The sequence below is a fragment of the Cavia porcellus genome, unplaced genomic scaffold, assembly GCF_034190915.1.
Source record: "Cavia porcellus strain 051 isolate PalLab524CR breed Dunkin Hartley unplaced genomic scaffold, mCavPor4.1 scaffold_3, whole genome shotgun sequence".
Taxonomy (NCBI): Eukaryota; Metazoa; Chordata; class Mammalia; order Rodentia; family Caviidae; genus Cavia; species Cavia porcellus.
The window spans coordinates 32,838,883-32,858,413 of record NW_026947486.1 but is presented as its reverse complement, the minus strand read 5'-3'; the positions used below and the strand labels follow the sequence as shown (position 1 = coordinate 32,858,413).

The window sequence follows — 19,531 nt, the reverse complement described above, 5'->3', positions numbered from 1 at the left end:
TTGTTAATTTGGACTAATATACGTTTAGATTAGATAAAAAAAATACTTTCAACACATTCACGACAATACCATAATTCATATGTCTCACTGCCAGACAGTCCTGATTTGAGCATGTTATATTCCTCCTGTCTTGAACTGCCTGTGGTAAATGCATGACTATCCTGTGGGGTGCCATGGGAAGTTTGTGCATGCTTGGTGTTGGTTCATGCTGGTGGAAACATGTTTAAAAACTTCTTTTTCTTTTTTAATTTTTACTTTTTATTTGTATATATTTGTATATATTTGCAGTATGTAATGGTTATATTCCTTGTGAGGAGTTGGTACATGTACCTAACATCTTGATTTTTTTCTTATCTCCTTCCCCTCCCCACCCTCCTCCCTCTCATCATCTCTTGGTCCCCTTCCATTTTGCAAAAGATCTATCTTCATATTTTGTGATATCTGTCTTTTACTTTGGTCTCTGTATTTTGGGCTTCTCATATAAGAAAAATTGTGATATTAGTGCTTATAGGTCTGATTTATTTTAATTAACATTATGGTCTCAAGGTATAGCCATTTTCCTACATAGACTCAAACTTATCCTTTTTATGTCCAGAGTACTACTCCATTATTTCTAAATACAACATTTTCTTTATTAATCTGTCAATGGAATTTTAGGGCACTTCCAATATTTAGCTATTATGAATTGTGATGCTATAAACTTGGATATGGATGTATCACTATAATATGATGTCTTTAACTCTTTTTGGAAGATACCTAGAAAGGAAATAGCTGCGTCAAATTGAATTTCTAATTTTGTCTTTTTGAGGAATTGCCATAATGATGTCCATAGTGGTTGTACTGGTTTACATTCATACCAGCAATGTAGAAAAGTTCCTGTTTCCTGTAGCCTCTCCAGCATTACTTATTATCAGTATGTAATTTCTTGATGATAGCCATTGTTTCAGGATAAGATGGAATCTCAATGTTCTTTCAATTTTCATTTATCGAATGGCTTAGGATGCTTAACAATTTTTCATGTATTTATTGGCCATTTGGAGAAGAGATAATAGTAGATTCCTTTTCCCCCTTTTTTAAAATACCGGGAATCAAACTCAAGATGTTTTGCTTGCCAGGCAGGTACTGTACTGCTGAACTATAACCCCAGATATTGGCCATTTAGATATCTCTGTATCTTAGATTCCTTATTCACTATGCTCTAAACCCATATTTCCACCCCAACACAAAGAAAAGATAAATAAGACTGCTTGATGACAGGCTGACCTCATTAGGATGTGGCTTAGCTTTCCTGTCTCAATCTCTGGTTGTGGGCTTGCAGGAGTTGAGGTGACAATCAGACTATTAACATGCTAGTACCTGAAACTGGAGAACAATCTCCATCTGTCTTTTCCTGGCAGGCTTCTCATTCTTGACCACTGTTTAGCAAAGACTACTATAGTGAGGTATCTACCTTGTTTTCATCTTCAGTCTATGTGAGGATAATCATGACTGGGCTCTTTCTAGGACTGGAAAAAGTATTGTAAAACTTAAGGACAGTAGAGCTTCAGTATATATATATATATATATATATATATATATAGCCACACTTTCTTGGGTATTATAGATGGGAATCAATCTTAAAGTTGCAGACATTATTCCCAGTTGCTAAAAATAAGGAACAACAGAGTCTGAAGTTTCTATTAATTTATGTCATTTATGTCCACATGATAAATCCTTCACAAAAATTCAAAGGATGTGATTTGGGGAGCCCCTGGATAAATAATCGTGTGGTGTTCCAGAGGGTGATGTGCTGGAGGATGTAGAAGCTCTTTACTCCTCCAATAATACACTCTTTGCATTTCTTCCATCTGGTTGTTCATTTGTATCCTAAACACCCTTTATAGTAAATGGGTAAATAGCTGGAGATTTAGCTCAATGGCATAAGTGCCTGCCTAGCAAGCACGAGGTCATGAGTTCAATTCCTGGTACCAAAGAAAAAAGAGATATTTGCAGATGAATGGGTAAACATAAGAAAAGGTAAAGGACAATATATGGGAATAACCCAGGAAAATAAAATGCAAGAGTTACCCCAACAATCTCTGCCTTAAATTTTTTTTTATTTTATTTAAAAGGAAAAAGAGAAAAACACCAAACAAACAAAGCGGTGTAAGGGTACACGTAATACAGAACTACAAAAAAAAAAACAGTAAGAAATCACCTGTTAATAGATTACGTATTATCATCTTAGAAATAGTTGCTCAAATCACAGTATCAAAGAATACAAAGTGGACATTCAAACAGAGAGACTGCAAACAGCTATGTTCAATGATCCAAAAACATTAATATAGTCAGGTATTTAACACCCCTAAACACACTTTTTTAACCTATTCTGGGAGTAGAGAGCTACATGGTGTAGCAGAAGGAAGGGGGAAGTGATAGAAAGTTCACTGGACTTGAATGGATTTGGAGTTAAACAGACTGGTTTGAATCCTGCCACTCATTACTGAAAGCTCAGGCAAATCATTTCAATTCTCTAAAATGTTACTATCTGTGAAATGGGCCTAATTGATGTATATCATAGTGCTGTTATGCAAATTAAAGAAGATAATGGATGTAAGATTCTTGCTGTGTGAATTGTTAATACATAATAGATCATTTTTTTACTTCAGCAATAGTACTTTGGTACAGAGGTGCTGATATTGATTCTTGACTGCTGTTCAAATGTATTTTTTCTGACATGAATATCTTAAGCCCTTTAAGGTCAGAGGCAAGGTTGGCTCCACTTTTGTGTCTTCTGCCTAGCACAGGGTAGATATTCAACCAAATATAATATTTGTATTTTCTCTTCCAGGTGGTGAAAACTATTGGCCTGAGGGAAGTTTGGTTCTTTGGTCTGCAGTACCAGGACACCAAGGGTTTCTCCACTTGGCTGAAACTCAATAAGAAGGTAACTGTTTACTCCTCTGTCAGGTTTGGAATGCTTGCCTCTGTCAGAACTTGTTTAGGGGGATAATGTATGCTAGCTAGCAAGCCCAGGTTACTTAGGCCTGTGTGTGTCACTGGGTGGTCTGCTAACCACCTGGATCAGAATATTGGTAGAGGACTCAAGCAAGGCAAAGCTTTTATTCTGTCTCCACTTTGACTTCTGACAATGAGAATAGTTGCATCTAAGAAAGAGCACACTTTTTCTTCCCACTAGGATCTCTGTCTTTAATTTTGACTTAAAAAAAACGTAAAGCCATTAGTGGTTCTTTGAGAGAGGATTGGCATCCTTTTCTTGATTTCAAACTCAAAGGCTGTGGGAGAACTGTTAAAACAGAACCTCAGACTGTTTTGTACTGGAGAAAATTGTAAAGATCTCACAGTCTTATGCTAATCTTCTCTCACTGGAACACTACTGCCTGACCACATACACATGCTTCCTTCTTTCTTGATCTTCTGCTTCAACTAGATTACAACCGGGATGGTTTGAGTACAATCAGGCTTTCTTCCCCAATTAGTATCTCTGCAAAAACCTGTCAATCCCTCATGTAAGTATCCTCAAACCAGCTGATTTCATTCTTGGAGGTCTCTGTGCTGTGCTGTGGATTGTTTCCTTAATTGCCTCTGGGAAGTGGATATCCCACTTTCTGCTGGTAGAGTCTTGTTTTTCTCAAGGAGTTGAGACATTTTCTAGTCAGCTACAAAGCCATTAGGAGCCAATTTCATGCCTTAAAAGGTGATCTAGTTTTGTCTGGCATGGTAGCATTTGCCTATAGTTCTAGCAGTCAGGAAGTTGAGGGAGGGAGATTATGAACTTGAGGACAATACCTGGGCTGCATAGGGAGTTCAAGGCTGGTTTGGACTACATATTGAGATGTTATCTTTAAGAAACAAGAATTTAAAAACCAGTAAGAGATTATCTAGTTTGTGTCTTTGCCTGCCAATTCTGTGGCCCTAAGCATAGTTTACAGTCTTATCTTCACTGCTTTATGGAGTTGGAGGATCCTTGAAAGAACAGCTTTCTTACATGTACTGTTAAAATTTGAGGACAATTGGGTATATTATCAGAAAGTGGTTACTTAAGGATTTTTAATCATTGTGTTGGTTACTTATCACTCATTGCTGAGACAAAATACCTGGCATCTAAAATGAAGAAAGGAAAGGTTTATTCACTCACAGATCATGGAGGTTTCAGTACATAATCTTCTGGGTCTGAGGCAGGGTAGCTCATGGCAGAGGGCAACAATTCATGGCAGCAGAAGACAGAAAAAGCAGCAAAAGCAAAATGGGAGGACAGTGAGTGAACAAAGACTCTTTCACTCCCTTATATTGTATGTAGGCTCCCCACCCTAGTTTGAGTGTAGCACTCACACCCATAATGCCAGCATTGGATCGTGAATAAATCACAGACTCTAGAAGCCTGACCCCATGGCTACATGAGGCTTTGGGGGACATCCAGACACAAAGGTTAACAATCATTAAGTTCAACATGGACATGAGACTGGGAAGGGTCTCCAATGAAAGTAATGTCTCTTTTTTAAATTAAGATTCCCACCTAGCTTTGTAAGATTACTCAAACTAATGATCTTTCAGTATCTTCTCCTTAAGCTACAGTCATTCCCCCACCACTAAATCCTGTTTTTTAGAGATTATAACCCCTTGCTGATCCTAGGTGACTGCACAGGATGTGCGAAAGGAAAGCCCACTGCTCTTTAAGTTCCGAGCCAAATTCTATCCTGAAGATGTATCAGAAGAATTAATCCAGGATATCACCCAGCGCCTGTTCTTTCTTCAAGTGAAGGAAGGTATTCTCAATGATGACATTTATTGCCCACCTGAAACTGCTGTGCTACTGGCCTCTTATGCTGTTCAGTCCAAGTATGGTGACTTCAACAAGGAGGTGCATAAGTCTGGCTACCTGGCTGGAGACAAGTTGCTGCCCCAAAGGTAAGGTGACACCCTAGTCTCTTTGCTCTTGCTAAAGGGAACTGCAACTCAAGAAGGACTAATACTTGTTCCACAGGAGCTGCAGGATCTTTTCCTATTCACTATGGTCTGCCTAAAGACTGTGTTATGCTGCTTAGAGTGGCTTCTCTGCATGTATCATCATGCCCTCTTGTTTCTCTGGCTCTCAAAATAAAAAGCCTTTTATTTTTACATTATGCTCCTTTATTGAACTTTATTATCTTAATGATAAGTACCTGTATAAAAGCAGACATAGATTCATTTTCCCCTAGTTCCATTTTTTCAATCTCTTTCACTGATTTAGAACTTTATTTCTCAATTTCATAGGGGAGAAAGAGACATACAAAGGCCAGAAATTTTACTCTTTTAATATTGGTAACCAGCATACAGTGATTTCTGCTTATATTTTTGTTTTAGTATCACAACACATAAAATGAATAAGGCAGGTATTATCCTTATTTCCTGTTTTAGGAAATGGAAAAGTAGTTGCCCCATCTCCCATAGCTCATTTGGGGCAGAGCTATACAGAAATACCTAATTTCTTATTTTTTTAAACTAGTTCTTTTCTATAGCATCTAAATATCATTTCCATAGACGTTTGGATTAGAAAAAAAAAATGAAATCTCATTCTGGGATCCCTGGTGCCATTGGATCTGTGTCATATGTACAGTCTATCAGAAGGAATTAAGGATACTAGTTGTGCCTTGGGATGCCTTGAGTTGTCATAATATCAGAGGTGGCATGTTAAAAGCAAGCCCCTTTTATGATCTAGTGAATTTGGAGTTTGGACCTATAATTTCTCTCAAAGACATTTGGGCTTATTTCTCTGTTGTGTAGCCAAAAGCTGTCCTCCCATATCCCTGAGCAATATTCTTACAAACCATTGTTCTCAACAAAATCTAAGAAAGGATTCTATCTGTTTCTGTGAGGGCCAGCCTGACGTTTTGCCCCTCAAATCAGCACATATTCCTTATAAATCACTGTTGTACTTGGAGACCACAGGATATTATTGAATTTTCTAGTTAAAGCAACACAGGAAGGTATTCCTATTGTCTTTCTCAGTTTTCTATAACCTATAGCTCTCCTACCTCTTAGGAAATCCCTTATTTAATATCTTCTGCTGTAATTTCAGTCTACTTCATGTATGACCTTGATAGACAACTCTACTTTCAGATCAACTTCTTTAGAGAATTACATGGGCTTCCTTCCCTGCTGCACATGGGCTTTGTACTTCAAACTAAATACTATGCATTATCTTTCCAGAGTCCTGGAACAACACAAACTCAACAAGGATCAGTGGGAGGAGCGGATTCAAGTCTGGCATGAAGAACACCGTGGTATGCTTAGGTAAGCCAATCCCAGAAGCTGTGGGCTCCACTATCCTTGCAGAGTGAATAACAGTAGGTTCTGTGGCAAAGAGGCAGATGATTAGGGACATTACTGGATATTGGAGGAGAGACAATAAAGCACTTAAAGAAAGAAAGCAAACTTGAGCCAATGTGTGTGTGTGTGTGTGTGTGTGTGTGTGTGTGTGTTGGTGAATATGACAACTATTAGTCTAATTTTTACCATAAAGAAATGGAGGGAACTTTGGATCCCCAGAGAGCATCAGTGCTACCAAGTGGCTTCTCCCAAAAATGAAGAAGGAAAAGAGCTCTTTAAACTGAAAACATCATGCCACTGTGATATATGTGCACCCATGTTTATAACAGCACAATTTATAATAGCCAGATCTTGGAAACAACCTAAGTGTCCGTCGACTGAGGAATGGATAAAAAAGTCATGATATTTTTATGCAATGGAGTACTACTCCGCTATAAAGGATGATCACATTGAGATATTTTTAAATAAATTGGCGCAGCTTGAGACCATACTTATAAGCGAAATAAATCAAACTGAATGTATAAATACCGAATAGTTTCCCTAGTATAAGAAATGGTAAGAATACATAAAAGTATGTGGTAATCACATTTCCCCATTATATTGTTTTGAAGCCTTATAATGTTTTCATTTATTAATTGGAATGGTTTTATTCTGAGGTGTTTGATTTTATTGTCTGTGATGGTATGAACAGTTATTTTGAAGAAAACCAGACATCATAATATCTAGTGATCATATAATATCAGCTTGTTTTGAAGTCCCATCAAGCTTTTGTTCTTCTGTCTCTATCGGTTTTATCATGTTGTATCTTTTTGGATTTTATTATATGTGATAGTATAAACAAAATTTTTTATAGACAAGGAGATAATATAGAAACCATTGTTTGTTTTCTGCTAGTTGGTTCTAGATACCCTGTAATACTTTCATCCTTTTGATTGGTTTTACACTGTCTTGTTATGTTTGATGCTATAGTATACGAAGTTATACTCAAATATTTCAAGGAAAGAGACACTGTGGTAACTACTGTTATGTTAGGTTATCTTGTGGTGAAACATTGTGTTGCTTAAATTGTTCTGTTCTGACCTGTGTTGTTATGTCCTCTTTATCTTAATCTCCTTTATTATTTTTAAATAAAAAAAATTAAAAAGCATTTAGGGTAGTCTAGCTGAGGAGCAGATATTTTGCTTTCACCACCCACTGCCTAAGCTCTGCTCAGAATGTATGAGAGACTGTTGCAGTGAATGACAGAGAGAAAATAGTGTCAATGGCAGCTAATATGCCAAAGGTCAGCAGAGATCATCCCACCCTTATTCCCCTTAAGCACTTCAGACCTGAGGTTCCTTTCAGCAAATTTTGCTTGACAAAAATCATGTGTGCTCTTTTCCATCATCTACTTATCTTCCATCCCTTTTCCCGTTTCTGATAGGAAGGTCCTTGTCAAAAACACAAAAGAATGTACACTTTTCTATCTCCCTGAGTCTGATTCAGAGGCTCCCCTCTATGACATCTTCTCTTTTACCCTGTTTTTGTTAGAGAGGATGCTGTCCTGGAATATCTGAAGATTGCTCAAGATCTGGAGATGTATGGTGTGAACTACTTCAGCATCAAGAACAAAAAAGGCTCAGAGTTGTGGCTGGGGGTGGATGCCCTAGGTCTTAACATTTATGAGCAGAATGACAGGTATAACTCAGACTTCTTTTAGCTTATTTGGGTCACCCTGGTACCTAGGGCTTACTCCTCATCTTGGAGCAGGACTATGCCTCTAGAGTCTCACCTTAGTTTTTTTCTACCTAATTTTGATGGGCCCAGATGATTGTACAGCCTCCTTCAAGCCTATAAATCCCATATTGCCTCGGCTTGTACTGTCTACTATGTTGTCCATGAGCCACATGTGGTTGGTGAACGATTAAAATGTAGGTACTCTGAATTGAGACATACTACATATAAACATAAACTGCACATTAGATTTTGAAGACTTAATGTGAAAAAATAAAATGTAGAATGCCTCAATATTTTTAAAGTACTGATTTATGTATTTAAATTATAGTATTTGGGGTATACTGAGTTAATTAAACTGTACTGTAATTAATTCCTCCTGTTTATTTTTTTCTTTACTCATGTTCATGTGACTAACTAGAGAACTTAAAATGTGACAGTTATATATACTATGATTTTTAAAAGACAGTTCTGGCCTGTAATCTACCTTGTCAGGATTTGTAAATGGTTCTAAATCCCATGTGATGATTAAGTGCCTTTTGGCCTATAATTCTCTTGTGTGGCCTCATCTTACTTGAATATTCCTTAAACCACTTACTCTACTGTTGGTGAGGATAAAGATGGATATTATTCTTTATAACTTCTGAACCTTGGAATTCAGTATTTATCTTCTCTCTACTTTTTTATAACTTCAGAAGAGTCTCTGTAAAATAGGGCTAGTGATGCTCTTAAAGGACTTTTACAAGGTCCATTCCTCTACCAAAGTGGAAAAAAAATCTCAAAAATTAAACAAAGAATAGTATGTTGGTTGTAGTATCAAGAAGTCCTTTACTCAACATTAATCCTGGCAATTGATCTGGTAGCGTGTTATGACACTGGTAATGGATCTATGTCCTCAAGAAAGAAGGTTTTTTTGGGGGAGGCCAAGGTTGAGTTCAAGGCACTAACTCTCTATGCTTTTCTTATCTTGCCTTTGTGCTGATGCTCTTAATCTCCACTGCTACAGACTGACTCCCAAGATTGGCTTCCCCTGGAGTGAAATCAGGAACATCTCTTTCAATGACAAGAAATTTGTCATCAAGCCTATTGACAAAAAATCCCCGGTGAGTGACTTCTCCATTTGATAATGACAAGTAGTCACTAAGGCCAATATTTTTCTAAGCATGATCATGCCATTATATTTGTCTTTGTTATTCTGAAGTTGTGTGTGTGTGTGTACATGTGTATACACACATGTACAGGAATTATAAATGTATATTGATGTGGAAGGAAATATCAGTGCTAAGAATTGGCTATGAATCATTCTGTACCTGATGCTGTTCTACTATCTGTGTCTCAATGGCACCCTGACACCTCTCTTTCTGTCTCTCTGTTTCTGTCTGTCTGTCTCTCTCTCTCTGTCTTTCTCTCTCAGTAAGAGAGTCACAGGCTGTCCTAAATGCCACATCTTACCAATTGTGTTCTGCTACTCTGAGACTGTACTCCAAACAGAGTATATCTCATCTTTCTTAGCCCTTCAGTCCTAGAAAGTAGATTATATTCACATACATTTTATCTTTAGTTAGGATAAAAGGAGAGAGCAAAAATAAGCCCAAATCCAAAGATTATCTTCTAAATTTGCTTTTTGGTAGAACTTTATGGGTGCCTTCTCAGACTTCCTTCTAGAGCAATCTAAGATTAAGAAAATACATTGAGTCCAGATCTTACTTTAATGTGTTCACAACCCTTCTTACCTACTTTGTTGCCTATTGCTAACAAGACTAGAAAGCTGGTGATAGAGGGTAAGATAGAAACTCACATGAAGGTCTACTCTTCTGGTATACCTTGTGTCCAACAAGGGCCAGTGGCCTTGTTGAGCCTGACCCCTTTCATGAGGGCTCAACCTTCTTCTCTAGCCCAAAGATGTCTGCACTTCCTTTAATAGGTAGTTTTTATGTATTGTCTCTTTAAATGCTCAATAACTTCATTATGTGGGTATATGCATTAAAATGTTGAAATTAATATTCAGAGGGATGTAGTGATTTGCCTAAGATCACATAACTAAAAGCAGTATGCCTGGGTCATTTGACCTTAAGAGCCTGTGTTCTTTCGATTGTACTCCAAGCTGTATGAAATGATAGCAGTTTGGCTTTGACAGAAGAAGTAGTGGTTAACCCATTAACTGATGATCTTGGTCCAGTGGTATTGGTAGTAAATAACTCAACTCACTGGATTTTCTTGTGTGTTTTTTATTGCTGCTATGCTCAACTTTCATCAGAAAAAGGTAAGTAACAGCAAGCTGAGATAAAGGGCTCATTTAACAAACAATAACCAGTAAAATCAATGTTTACGAAATATATGTATTTATGAGTGTATTTATAATATTCCTTGTTGTAATAAGCATTTAAAGGTCTGAGTCAAGGACATGATTTTTGAAGATTACACCAACAGTTCAGTCACCTATATTGTACCCAATAGGGTAGTGTGCAAAGATTGTGTGACTTATAAAAGAGGCCCTCTAAAGATCAATATCATATCTAATTAGTAGAAAAAGACAGCTCTGATTTTTCATTTGAGTTAAGGGTATTTTAGAATGCTTTTTGTAAGTAATGGTTGAAAGGAATTATGGTTTGATGGACTGTACTGATTGCAGAGTTAAGAAATCAGAATTATAGTTTTTGTGTACCACTAACCTGGCCATCTGACTCTGGGCAAATCATTTCACCAGTCTGATAATTAGTTTCCTACCTTGATGGAAAGGATTGGATAAACAATCATCCCAATACTTCTGGATTTAGGTTTTCATAAAATAGAATTTCTCCTTTGTGTGTTCTTCCAAACTCTTTTTAAACTGCTGTTTTCCCACCAGGACTTTGTCTTTTATGCTCCTCGGCTGAGGATTAATAAGCGAATCTTAGCCCTGTGCATGGGGAACCATGAGCTATATATGCGCCGCCGCAAGCCTGATACCATTGAAGTGCAGCAGATGAAAGCACAGGCTCGGGAGGAGAAGCACCAGAAGCAGATGGAGCGGTAGGTGCTATGGAGCAGGAGTGGGAGCCTGGATGAGGGCTTGTGCTGGGGAAGGGAGCTGCTCAAAGTTTCTGAACCTTCCAAGGCAGGATGTGAAGTCAACCTAGGACTGGGAGTGAGAGAGCTGCAAGGATGATACCCCCTGCATTCATTCTCAGGTGTAAATATCCTTGTTCTTAGGAAGCAGCTATCAGAAGCATATAGGATGGAGGGGCATTTCATAGTTCCCCATTGTCTGTGAACCTCAAGCCATTGATATGCTAGACATTGCTCCAGGCTGACTAGTATAGTAGCAGTTGTGGAAAGCTCTATGCATGTTTAAGACTGTTCTGTAGAGTTATGTGAGCAGAAATGAACAAACCCCCAGGAATTTTCTCTATAAGGCCATAGTATTTGTTGTATAGCATCTTTCTACTCAGTGTAATCTGAGGCTCAGCATCATTATCATCAACTTGGGAACTTGTTAGAAACGGAAGATCTAAGACCCAGCTCCAGACTAGTGATCAAAATCTGTATCTTAAGATCCAGGTAATCATTTCTTCAAGGAAATATGCAGATGGCCAACAGACATATAAATATCCTTTGTCATTAGGTAAATGCAAAGGAAAACAACAAAGAGGTACTACTTCATACCTTGTAATGTAGACACAAAAAATAAAACTGGAAATAAGTTCTGTAGACACAAAAATAGAACAAGATAATAATGAGACTGTGAAGAAATCATAATCCACATACATGGTAGTGAGGATGTAAAAGGGTTGAAAGCTGTGTGACAGTTCTTAAACCCAGAATTACAGTGTAATCCTCGAATCCTACTCCTACTTAAGTACCTCCAAGTAGTTGAAAATGGATGTTCAAGCAAATATATATATACATATTTATAGGAGGTTTCTTAGGAATAGTTTATCAATGGATAAAGGTTTATCAATGGATAAATAGATAAACAAATTGTAAATACATGTAACAGAATATATCTTAGTCTATTTTGTATTGACAGAAGAGAATTCCTGAGAGTGGATACTTTATAAGTAGAAAAGGTTTATTTTGGCTCATGGTTTTAGAGGCTGAGAAGTCTAAGATCAGGCACTCACATCTGGTGAGAGATTTCCAGTATATTATAACATGACAGAGGGGAATCATTGTATAGCAGAAGCACATACAAGAACAGAGTAGTACGTGAGGAAGAAGGATTCAGGGGAGATGCCAGAATTACTTACAATAACATACTTTCACAAATACGAATGCAGTTCTGAAACCCAAACCACTCACTTTTGAGTCTTGTTCCCTTAATGATGTAATCATCTCTCACTAGACCCCATCTTGTGAAGTTTTCACCACTTCTCAATACTGCTACATTGTGGAGTGAGCCTCTAATACATGAACCTTAGCGGGACAAACCACATCAAAACCACAGCAGAATATTTTTCAGCCATACATGCTATAATATGTTACTAAGGTTGACTTTTATTTAGAAAAAAATTATCAAGATTGGGGTCAATTTACAGAGCAGAAACAGCCTTCTAATGATCTATTAAGAAACAGTAGAAAAATAGTCTCTCTCTCTCTCTCTCTCTCTCTCTCTATATATATATATATATATATATATATATATACTATATATAAATATATACATACTCTCTCTCTCTACTATATATATATATATATATATATATATGTATATGTATCTCAAGGTACAAAGACTGTTCCATTTATTCACTTAAATATTTGTTGAGTGAGTGATGAAAAAAGACCAAAAGTTCCTGTTCTAGTTGGAGGAGACAAACATAAATAAATTACATAGTATTGGTACGGTAAAAAGTGCTATGGAGAAAAATAACAGGAAATAGGGATGGAAAAAGGAATATACACAATATGTTGAGGGCTCAAAGGGAGAAAGATCATCTAGTCAAGGGATATGAAGTCTTTCTGGAAGGGGATGCTAGAGCAAGATAAAGAAAATATTTATTCTAGATTTACAATGCAGTCTTGGGGAAAGGAGCCTACAACCAGGCTTTAGCATAGGTAAAGTTAGACCTAGTTAGAGGGACATCTAGCCTGAAGCATACTGTTCTCCTATGGAGCAATAACTCTACAAAGCAGACAGAATAGGACATATAGGCCATTTTACAGAGAGGCGAACAGAGAATAGGAGCAAAGCAGCAGCATAGGTAGGGTGACTTAGTGGGTTACTTATAGATCAGGAACTCCAGACTGCATTTCCTGACTCAGAGGCAAACTGCCTAGGCCATGAGCATACCACCCTATGTGAGGCTGTGATATGTAGGCAAGGATGTGGGGGAAAGTTGTCCAAACACACAAACTCTGGGTGCCCTGGAAGAGTGGGGGCTGTGGGGAGCCTAGGAATTCCCAAATTTCTATGTAGCTTTGTTACTTTTTACATCTGTCCTTCTCCTTTTCCTAGTGCCCTACTGGAAAATGAGAAGAAGAAGCGTGAGATGGCAGAAAAGGAGAAAGAAAAGATTGAACGGGAGAAAGAAGAACTGATGGAGAAGCTAAAGCAGATTGAGGAACAGACTAAGAAAGCTCAACAAGGTGAGACTTGAAGTTACCATAGCAAATGAGTTTCCCTAGATTTTGACTGTGTGAGATAGAGACCTTTCTATATGAGCTATAGATTCAGATGACATAGTACAGGTATGGGCACAGACTAGATGAATGGGAAAGGAAGAATTCTGAGAACTTTATGCCAATTGTGGGGTGGAGCATTTCCAGGAAGGAAGATAGTGTACCATCTTCATCCCTGTAACCTTCACTGCCTCTCCCTTCCTTTTCTACCTAGAACTGGAAGAACAGACACGCAGAGCCCTGGAACTTGAGCAGGAACGGAAGCGTGCCCAGAGTGAGGCTGAAAAGCTGGCCAAGGAACGTCAAGAAGCTGAAGAGGCTAAGGAGGCTTTGCTGCAGGCCTCCCGGGACCAGAAGAAGACCCAAGAACAACTGGTAAAACTGCACAATGGGCAAAGATTGTGGGTGGGACTGTGTTTTCTCTTTTTTCTGCTTGCCTGTTTATAGCTACTTCAGCCTGAAGGGTTAACTCTTTCTAGCAGGTTTCCATTCTATAAGCTCTTAATAGCTCATTCAGAGGCAAGCCGAGGGGTCACTGGTATGGCCCATAAACCTTTGCAAACAATCTTTCTTTTCTTTTCTTTTCTTTTCTTTTCTTTTCTTTTCTTTTCTTTTCTTTTCTCTTTCTTTCTTTCTTTCTTTCTTTCTTTCTTTCTTTCTTTCTTTCTTTCTCTCTTTTTTTCTTTTTTTAAGACAGGGTCTCGCTATTTAGTTCAGGCTGGCTTGAACTCACTATGTACCTTGGGTTGGCCTCAAACTCATGGCAGTCCTCCTGTCTCAATCTCCTGAGTATTGGGATTACAGGCTACAGGTGTGTACCACCATGCCTGGCTTTATTTATTTTCTTAACCACTGGAGATCTGAGCTGGTAACCTGACAAAGGAAAAGGAATGAAGAGTGAAGGAACTCATGCTTAATTAGTAGCTGCTGTGTGTTAGTATGCTAGCCATGCTTCCCTTTTCCTTCTTTGTTTTTTACCAGCAACCCTATTGGATTAGTCCCCATATAACAATATTTCCAGATAAGGAAATTAAGTATTAGTGAGGTTAAGAAACTTGCCAAAGGCCACATAATTGTAGATAAACAAGGATTAGAACCCACTTCTGCCTTGGAGTGAAGGGTCTGTGCCTTGAAACCACATGTAAAACTGTGTGTCCACACATTATTGGCAAGGGGAGGAGGACGGGTGTCCATATCATAACCACAATTTCCAAGGTTTCTGTGACTCAGAAGTTAATCTGTGGTCTAAATTCCTTAACATATCCTCTACCTTTGTACTATTTGAAGTGGGAATTGGGGGAACTGAAATCTAACACAAAAGAAGCTATTTTGTGAAACATGCTAAAGGTATAAAGATGTGTGTAAGCATTTTTCCCTTGTTCAGGTCACCTGGTGACATTTGAGTTCTTTCCATTACTTGTCCTGGAAAGAATCTTAGCAGAGACCTGTGCATCTCAGGATAGCAGAGAAGAGTTGGCACTTCAGTCACCTCCAGAGCTTTATGTAGGCCTAACTGCATGCACACATGACAAGAGAAGAAGGAAAGGGAGGGAGGAAGTGGGACAAACATGAGGAAGATACAGAAAGCACATTTTATAGTTTTTGCAATGCCTACAAGTCTACGAGAGGAGCTATGATTTATTAAGGAAGTTCTAGGTAAGGAAGATAGCAGGGAAATGGAGTGATAGTGGTTAAAAGACCTGCCAATGCAGCAAACAAGTGAACTAGCAATTTTCCAATTGGTTCTTTAGAGGAATTGGGGTTGAAAACAACTGGGCCTGAGGAGCAGAATACCCTACCCTCACAGGCTTCTCATTTATCTCTAGGCTTCAGAAATGGCAGAGCTGACAGCTCGGATCTCTCAGCTAGAGATGGCACGGCAGAAGAAGGAAAGTGAGGCTGTGGAGTGGCAACAGAAGGTAAGCCAAGGCACAAGAACAAAGTACTATGGGAAAATAAGCTACATGCATACATTTCAGCTCCTTAGTTTCCTTAAGTTTGATCTCTTTCTACCTCCCACCTTTTCTGTACAGCTGACATGGTAGAAGAAGATGCTCAATGTTTCTCAAATACTTGCCAAAATTCCCCAGTACTCCTGAGGAAGTTGATATAAATGCTTCTGTTTTGTAGCTGTAGATACTAGGAATCAGGCAGTTGATATTTTTGACCCATTTGGCATGTGCATACAACCAAACTATTTGTGGCGTGCGTAGATTGCCACAGGTTACTTGGTCTAACTCTTGGTCTGTCTTTCTGATGCTGGACAGGCACAGATGGTACAGGAAGACTTGGAGAAGACCCGTGCTGAGTTGAAGACTGCCATGAGTACACCTCATGTGGCCGAGCCTGCAGAGAATGAGCAGGATGAACAAGATGAAAATGGGGCAGAGGCCAGTGCTGACCTGAGAGCTGATGCTATGGCCAAGGACCGCAGTGAAGAAGAACGTACCACTGAGGCAGAGAAGAATGAGCGAGTGCAGAAGCACCTGAAGGTATCCAAGCAGCAGCAAAGGGTCAAGGAGATTATGACCATAACATTCCCTAGGCCACAATGGGGGAGTAGTTATAGGAAACTGTCCGGGTGCTGCATGGAGGTCTAAGCCTATTTCGAGTGAAACTTTAAAGTGGCCACCTCTCACTTTTTAATCATATCCCAGTTTACTACTACTTTACTTGTTGGGATTTTCTCTCAGGAAAACCCATTGTCAAGTAGTCTTCTGGGTTTGAATTTTTTTGTTTGTTTGTTTTTTGGTTTTTGGCCCCACAGCAGTCCTAACAAGACTGGTTTTTCTCTCTCTTCCACTTTGCCTCCCTCCAGATAGATGGTATATGGACAGATAGACTGATGATATACATATAGATGTAGATACAGCTATATAATAGATTTATTAAAGACAGAGGGAGAAAACAAGAGTAATCTGATCAAATTAAGTACAGCTAAAATGAGAGGAATTTATTGATCCCTGTATCTACTTGTATCTTCATAGGCCCTTACTTCAGAACTAGCCAATGCCCGTGATGAATCCAAGAAGACTGCCAATGACATGATCCATGCAGAGAACATGCGACTGGGCCGAGATAAATACAAGACCCTGCGTCAGATTCGGCAGGGCAACACCAAGCAGCGCATTGATGAATTTGAGTCCATGTAATCATGTAATGAACACCCAGCCTCTAGGGACCCCTCCTTTATTCTTCCTTATACACTCTTGTCTAACTCACACTGTCCTGGAGCCACTAACTAGAGCAACTCTGGAGTCATGCCAAGCATTTATTGCAGCCATGGAACCAAACCTTGCCCATTACCCTACTCAATTCCTTGGGCAGAAAAAAAGGTCTATTGTAGTGCCAATGAGACCCTTTCCCCCTCTCTAACCCATTTAATCTAGCTTGCTAGAATAGTTTACCTCCCCAGCTCAGAGGCATTTTCCATTTGATTAGGCAAAAACTTCCGCACTTAACTGCTGCCCAATGAGAGTTAACTGTAGAGGAGGTTGAAATCTATCCCTACTTTCTTAGACCACCATTGTCTTCCTCTTTCATGTCATATGATTTTTTTCAGGGATGGATTACAGGGTTTAAAAAAAGAGGTAGGGCCCTGAAAGAGTCAACTGACCTAGAATTTGGCATCCCAGAGCCCATTCCTTTAGAGACTTTCTAATGCTGGGACAATAGTCATTATTGTTTCTGCCTCCCAGATATGGACTGTTACAAACTCAGTTCTAATATACCTTTGCTCTGAGTTCAGGAACTAAGTTTCTCCCTAGAGTAGTATACGAAGACAGTGCCTTCAAGAGGCTTCACATCTTACAAGGCCTTTGATCCTTTTGTTCAGGTAAAAATGGGTAAAAGACCCTGCCCCGATGCCTTATGGGAGACCGAGCTTCAATTAAGTCAACTCTTTGGGCAGAGATATACCATGTTATTCCAGGTCCCAAGTTTTTTTCTGGATGTTTCCCTGCCCCCCTCAATCCCTAAATTCCCTCCAGCTAGAACAGTAGGAATGAATACTCAAAAGCTCAACCGGCCCCATATATAGCTCTTGCCAAAATAAATGTTCACACTTTGTGTCAGTATTTTCCCTACCAATCTAAGGCACATCCCTCATCAGAACTAGTTGGCCCACAGCTTCTGCTTCACAGCTCCTTGGCCTTAGTATGGTGAGCCCTAGATCCTGATGCCAGTAGGCTCAATAAAGGATTGGACAGAAGAACATACATATGGTAAAGAAGCCCATGCTTCTAATCCTACAGTTTACTTAACCTTCTCAGGTGCCTAATAGTTCTTCCCTATCACCTCTGTCCAAAGTGGTTCCTGGGCTGTGCCTCTCACAAACCTCTAACCTAGGTTTTCTCATAAATTATGTGGTCCCATGTCCTATGTAACATAGAGCTGCTGGGGATTTTGACCTGGTCCCTTATGCACTCCCATGCTTTGCCCTCTATCCAGGAGTAGCCTTCCTTCTCCTTTCCACCTCATGTATACACTTTTTCTACCAGTATTATATATTCTAGTGATATCTAACTCAGTATTGATTTCTACCTTTCTTGCTAATACACAATTAGAAGATACTAGTCTTGGGGTGGGATCATTCTGGCCTATCCTTTACTGCCCCTACACCTGGGAATCATATACTATAATATAAAAGGATATTTTGCCAGAAATTTAATGTAAGACGCTTTCAGTATTACTGTTACCTGTCACTATAGGTCATACAATCTATTCTTAACAAATTGGCATTTGTTGTTATTGTTCCTATTTGCTTTCTCCCCAAGATTCATTCCCCAAGGGAATGCAGTGCCCCAGCCCAATGCCTCTCTGGACTCCTCCTCCTAGACTTGGGGGGTGTTGTGTGCATTGTTGTAAATTATTTTGACACTCGTTTATGACCTATATTGTCTAAATTAAACCCTGGAATTGTGGCACAATTTAAGATGCTTTAAGTAAGGCAGTGAGCCTCCACCTGGGAGGCTGGGGAGAAAGATTAGATTTTATATTCATATCTTTTGGTGTATTCTTGAGTTTTTAAAAAATTGTTTTTGGAGAGGTTTATGCTCAATCCATTTTATATTTCAGTGCCAATAAAATTTAGAAAGACATCATTGTGACTCAACCTTTCTTTGTGGTATGGATGGGTGACTGTAAGATATTTCACTTTAATTTCTACTTTATAGACTGCCTTTCTACCCTTCCTCTGATTTCATTCTCACTTAAATTGTATTGAATAGAAGGGCATGACTATCCCCATCTTAACAACAGGGACCGAGCTCACAAAAGGGATATAACCTAACTATAGGACTACCTCACTTAATAGACTGTCTCCTTTCTGCAGCTCCAAGTCAACTTTTCTAGTGTGATTATGGGCTCTGTATTGATCATTTGATGGCCATACAATTACTTGGCTTGGGACCTCAAGGTTCCTTACTTTGGTCTCCAAACTCCTGAAGTGTCAACATCTGTCTTGCCTCCTTTTTAGGAAGGCCTCCAGGTTTGTTATACCTCTTAAAATCTTTACTTACTGTAGTGCCAATAAATGACAGGGAAACTATCTTAGGTCTTGTTACAGAAGGCAGTGGAGAATGGATTATAAAGTGAAGATGGAAAGAGTATATGTGTATGAAAGCTATTGGGCTGCAATTTTTTATTTTTATTTATTTATTTATTTTTTGTCTTTTTAAGACAGGGTCTCACTATGCGGTTCAGGGTGGTCTTGCGCTCACTTTGTTGGGTGTGTACTTTTTAAAAATTAATTTTATTGATATATTTTATCAAATTCTTAATAGGGAATTTGGACCAGATCTTTTTTTCCCATTTCCCCTTCCCTCCCTTTAACGTCTTTCCCCGTTTTTATTTATAAAAGCTTTGTTTCCATTTTTTCCTGATTTCCTTTTCTTTCTTTCCCCCTCCTCCT

General features: G+C 38.8%; 1 protein-coding gene across 1 annotated transcript in view; it reads left to right on the top strand.

Moving 5' to 3' along the window:
* Positions 1-18,719, top strand: part of Msn (moesin) — a 68,470-nt gene extending 49,751 nt beyond the window's left edge. Inside the window, exons 3-13 of the mRNA XM_003462751.5 lie at positions 2,831-2,926; positions 4,634-4,908; positions 6,190-6,273; positions 7,840-7,986; positions 9,029-9,125; positions 10,871-11,034; positions 13,457-13,587; positions 13,835-13,995; positions 15,447-15,539; positions 15,888-16,112; positions 16,608-18,719. Coding sequence (XP_003462799.2) covers positions 2,831-2,926; positions 4,634-4,908; positions 6,190-6,273; positions 7,840-7,986; positions 9,029-9,125; positions 10,871-11,034; positions 13,457-13,587; positions 13,835-13,995; positions 15,447-15,539; positions 15,888-16,112; positions 16,608-16,772 — 1,638 coding nt within the window. The 3' untranslated portion in view covers positions 16,773-18,719. The remainder of the gene's footprint in view (positions 1-2,830; positions 2,927-4,633; positions 4,909-6,189; positions 6,274-7,839; positions 7,987-9,028; positions 9,126-10,870; positions 11,035-13,456; positions 13,588-13,834; positions 13,996-15,446; positions 15,540-15,887; positions 16,113-16,607) is intronic.
* Positions 18,720-19,531: the final 812 nt, after the last annotated feature.